General features: G+C 52.3%; 1 protein-coding gene across 1 annotated transcript in view; it reads right to left on the minus strand.

The window, feature by feature from the left end:
• Positions 1-2,656: 2,656 nt before the first annotated feature.
• PDE4C (phosphodiesterase 4C) overlaps positions 2,657-4,340 on the minus strand; it is a 14,968-nt gene continuing 13,284 nt past the window's right edge. The window contains exons 13-15 of the mRNA XM_015586352.1: positions 3,727-3,849; positions 3,313-3,495; positions 2,657-3,055 (exon numbers count right to left, since the gene is read on the minus strand). Of these exons, the coding sequence (XP_015441838.1) occupies positions 2,657-3,055; positions 3,313-3,495; positions 3,727-3,849 (705 nt within the window). The remainder of the gene's footprint in view (positions 3,056-3,312; positions 3,496-3,726; positions 3,850-4,340) is intronic.

Below are 4,340 nucleotides of genomic sequence, written 5' to 3' on the forward strand. Positions count from 1 at the left end.
ACCTGAAGAAAAGAGCTAGCCACGGGGAGAATGGGGGGTGGGGACAGTGCTCCAAACAAGGAACAGGAAGTGCAAAGGCCCTGAGGCTGGAACTCACTAAACAAGCTCAAGGGACAGCCTCTCTTCAGTTCTGTGAGGAAGATGGAGCAGGCAACCTTTTCTCCCTTAATGGAGGGCAAACTAAGGCCATGAGAGTCAACCTAGAGTTTCGCAAGGGCTGAAAGTCCTGAATGGGGGGTGGGGACAGTGCTCCAAACAAGGAACAGGAAGTGCAAAGGCCCTGAGGCTGGAACTCACTAAACAAGCTCAAGGGACAGCCTCTCTTCAGTTCTGTGAGGAAGATGGAGCAGGCAACCTTTTCTCCCTTAATGGAGGGCAAACTAAGGCCATGAGAGTCAACCTAGAGTTTCGCAAGGGCTGAAAGTCCTGAGGAGCCCTGAAGACCTTCTCCCACTCATTCTCTTTGAGCCACAAAGCCAAGGACCCCAAACAGAAGAAAATGGGGGACCTGGAGCATGTGACTTCAGTCACCCCCACTGTGGACTTCAGTTTCTACATCCGTGAAATGGGAGAAGAGGTAGGGTTAATTTTCACTTTGAACATGTATCTCAGTGTCTGACTCAGGCCACACTTTCCTCAAACCTTACCTGTTGTTGCAATTATGTGACCCTCACAAAGAGCCCATTTTACCAGTGAAAAGATAAAGGCTTTGCAAAGTTTAAGGGACTCACAGAAGTTATCAAAGACCATGTTTGGGGACACTAAGGATGGCACAGTGCACCTGGCCCAGGCCTCCTGGCATCATGGTCTGGAGAGCATGGCAGACATGAATCAAACAATCCCCCAAAGCTTCCACCAGTGCCAGCCTGGAGTGGGGTGTCAGGGAGGACTTCCCAGAGGAGGGGTCACTGAGCTGAGACCCAAAGGGTGAGGATGAGGAGGAAGAGAAGCATTACAGATGGTGGGCACAGCATGTGCAAAAACCATGTTTGGGATGTGGAAAGTCAGTGTGGGTAGAATGCAATCAGTAAGACGGAGTGGGAGGGATGCTGTGGCCCAAACTGAAGTGGAATGTATGATTGTTCTTATAGTGGGTAGAGAAAACTCCGGAAGGAAATAAGGTGAAATGCTGAAGGCAGATAGTCTACGGGTGAGGTTATTACAGAATTTTATTTTCTTCTTATATGTTTCCATCATTTCAAAATTCTACAGCAAAAACATATTACTTGTAAAGGGGGAGGGAGAAAAAATTATAATCATCCCCTAAATCTCTGCCTTTTAAAGATCTGGAAGGAAATACACCAAGTTCATGACCCAGATGGTGTTTACTTCTCTCTCTGTGGAATCTGATCAGTAATTGTGATGATGATGAATTATCGATGGAATCATTTAGGAACGAAACCAGCTGTTCTCCAAGCCAGAGGTTGCTGCGAGGACCTGTGTAACGTGTAAATTTTCAGGCACTCTGGGAGGGAGGTAAAGGTAGAGGGGGAACACTGAGCCTTCCAGAGACGGGAGTCAGACCTGAGACTTAAAGGCAGAGCCGCCTCGGCTTCAGCAAGTGAGGTGTGGGAGGGGTGGCCAGCCAGGCGAGGAGGACCCCTGAATTCGCCGCGCCTCCTGCCGCCAGGAGGCGCCGCTGGCTACTGACCAGTGCCCAGCTGCGTTGTCTTGAGCAGGTAACAGGACTGCTCTGTGTGCCTCGGTTACCCTATCCATGAAATGGCTGTGATACTAGTTTAGGATAATAGGGTTTATTTAACCCCAGAGAAACGTCTAATGCCCCAAATTTCTAATATATTTCAGGGAGGTCACAGACACCACCCCTCAACCAAAGTTTACCCAAGTACTAGGAAACTGAGGCCCAGAGGGCTTCCTAGGAGCAGTCTGTGGCACCTGCAGAATCAAGCAATGCAGAGACCCAACTTGTGGGGAACTGTGTGCCTTTGTTACTGTTCTATAAGGGGGATAATGTGGGAGGGGGACCAATAGGGGGTCCTGGGGCCAGAGAGAACAGGGAGCAGGTGCACCCTGAGGACAGAAGTTATAGCAACTTAAAGCAATAACGGATGCACAAGCAGTGATAGGTGACATCAGTCTTCAGAGAAGCCCCCACACAGAGCCCTATCTTTGATACCCCCTTGCGATCCCCCTCCAGAGCTCCAGAGCTAGAGTTGGGACTAGACAAAGCTTTGGTGCCAAAAATTCCCCTACTCAAGGTCTCATTCTCTGCAGAGAGCTGCCCAGCAGATGAAAGGGAGGCACCTGTGGGGGAGGGGCATTTCCTTGGGACTTACTTCCCACCAGCTTGTGCAGGGCTACCCCAGAGGCACATAGCAGGCACAAGCCTGGCACACAGTAGATGCCCAATAAATATCTGATAAAGAATGACTGATGAAAGTGATGGATGTGGCTCAAAAGTGACCACTGGAGAAGTTGAACCTGACCCAGCCTCAACTTCAGAGCTGACTTTGGAGGAGGAGAGCTCTCTCAGCAGAGCATGTGGTCAAAGAAGACCCCAGCCAGGTGCCTCTAATTCAACCTAGAGACTTGCCTATTACTAGAAGCTTGGTTATCTCCTTCAGTGTGTGATGAAGGCAAGGCATGGGTCACCTGGGACCTCTTCCTGGAAAGTTTACCCCTCCACCAGTGGCCATTATGTACCAAAGGGCTCAGTCATCGCATTTCCTTCATGGTCTACACAGGGCTTGCCCACGGTCCTATGGTTGTCCAGGCATAAGGCCCCAGGGTCTGGCCTGGCCTCAGGGGACAGGAGCTCAGTGTCAGGTGACTCCAAGGTCCTCTGGTCCAATATACTCTCTTCTTCCTCTTCCTCCTCCTCCTCTTCTTCTGCCTCCTCCAGAGTCAGCTCAAACTGGAATCTGTCAGGACCGCCCCGCTCAGGGCTGGTGGGGTCCACAGGGCTGCGGGGGATCTTGCTCTGGTACCACTCACGGTTGTCCTCCAGTGTGTCCAGAAGGTCCTGCGCATCTGGGTGTACCAGGTCAGCCCAGGTTTCCCACAGTGGGTGGGCGATGTAGTCAATGAAACCCACCTATGGAGTAGTACAGGGCTGAATGTACGTGTCCTCCAGCCACATGGTCCCCCACTCAGAACAGACATTTCCAACCCCATGATTGCAGATCCCTCTCCCTGCAGCCCCGAGAGAATACATCCCAGGAGTGACTCTGCACAGTCCAGGGTACACTGCACCCTTAGGCCACATTCCCTCACTGGCCAGCCAGCAGCCAAGCCAGAATTTATGGGGTTGACTCAGCCACTTCCCTCCCCTGTGCTCCGTCGACCTCCAACCTGGGACTTCTCCACTGAGGCCGTGTGCTTGTCGCACATGGGGCTGATGTCCAGGCCTGACTCGCGCTCACGGTCACCCTGCTGGAAGAACTCAGCCATGATGCGGTCTGTCCACTGGCGGTACAGGGGCAGCGGCTTGGTGGGGTTGCTGAGGTCGGCGCAGTGCACCAGGTTCTGTAACACCTGGGGAGACAGATGCTTAGGAGGGCTAGGGCCAGGCCACCCTCAGGCTCAGTTAACCCCGCAACAGGCTGGCACCATAGCCACCCCTCTTACATGTGAAAAACTGTGGCCCAGGAGGGAAAAGAGTCTCAGTATCTCCATTTCTGCAAGTTTAGCACAGTCAATGCTTCATAAATGCAGCTAAATGAGAGGTGTGGAAACCATGGACCCAGAGTCCTCCCGGCTACACACCTGGATGCGGTCAGAGTAGTTGTCCAGCAGCAGGACTCCCAGGCTCGTCACCTTTTTGGTCTCCACCATGGTCTTGAGGTCAGCCAGGAGGTTCATATGTTTGGACATGTCAGTGGCCAGCACCTAGGAGCAAGTGAAGGAGAGATAACAGGTATGAGCATTGCTCCTGTCCCTCACTGCCAGACGTCATACCCACTCAGACCCTCAGTGTCTTCATCTGTGAAATGGGAGAATGTAACAAAATTGGCTGCAAACCCAGCCCACAAGAGGGGCTGAGTCAACGGTCCCATCTCTGAGGTTGTGGAGCTCAAGGGGTGCATCCCACATGTTAAAGATTAAATCTGGAGGCCGAGGTAAGATGTGCCTGAGGGTAGCGGTGAGGCTCAGCTCAGGACAGGGCCTATGCAAAGAGGAGGTAGTTATGGCTGGAGCAAGTGAACACAGGAACAGTGGAGGATGGTGGGAGTGGGGAGAATCTTAGGGAGGAGTGGGGGACTCACCTAGAAGGCCATGGGAGCCACAAGTGGACTTAAAGCTGGGAGGGACCTGACTTGGTGCTCCCCAAACCTCTCTGTGGCCAATGTGTCTAGTAGGGCTGTTTTCAGCCATTTGTA

This window comes from Pteropus alecto, unplaced genomic scaffold (genome assembly GCF_000325575.1).
Source record: "Pteropus alecto unplaced genomic scaffold, ASM32557v1 scaffold160, whole genome shotgun sequence".
Taxonomy (NCBI): domain Eukaryota; kingdom Metazoa; phylum Chordata; class Mammalia; order Chiroptera; family Pteropodidae; genus Pteropus; species Pteropus alecto.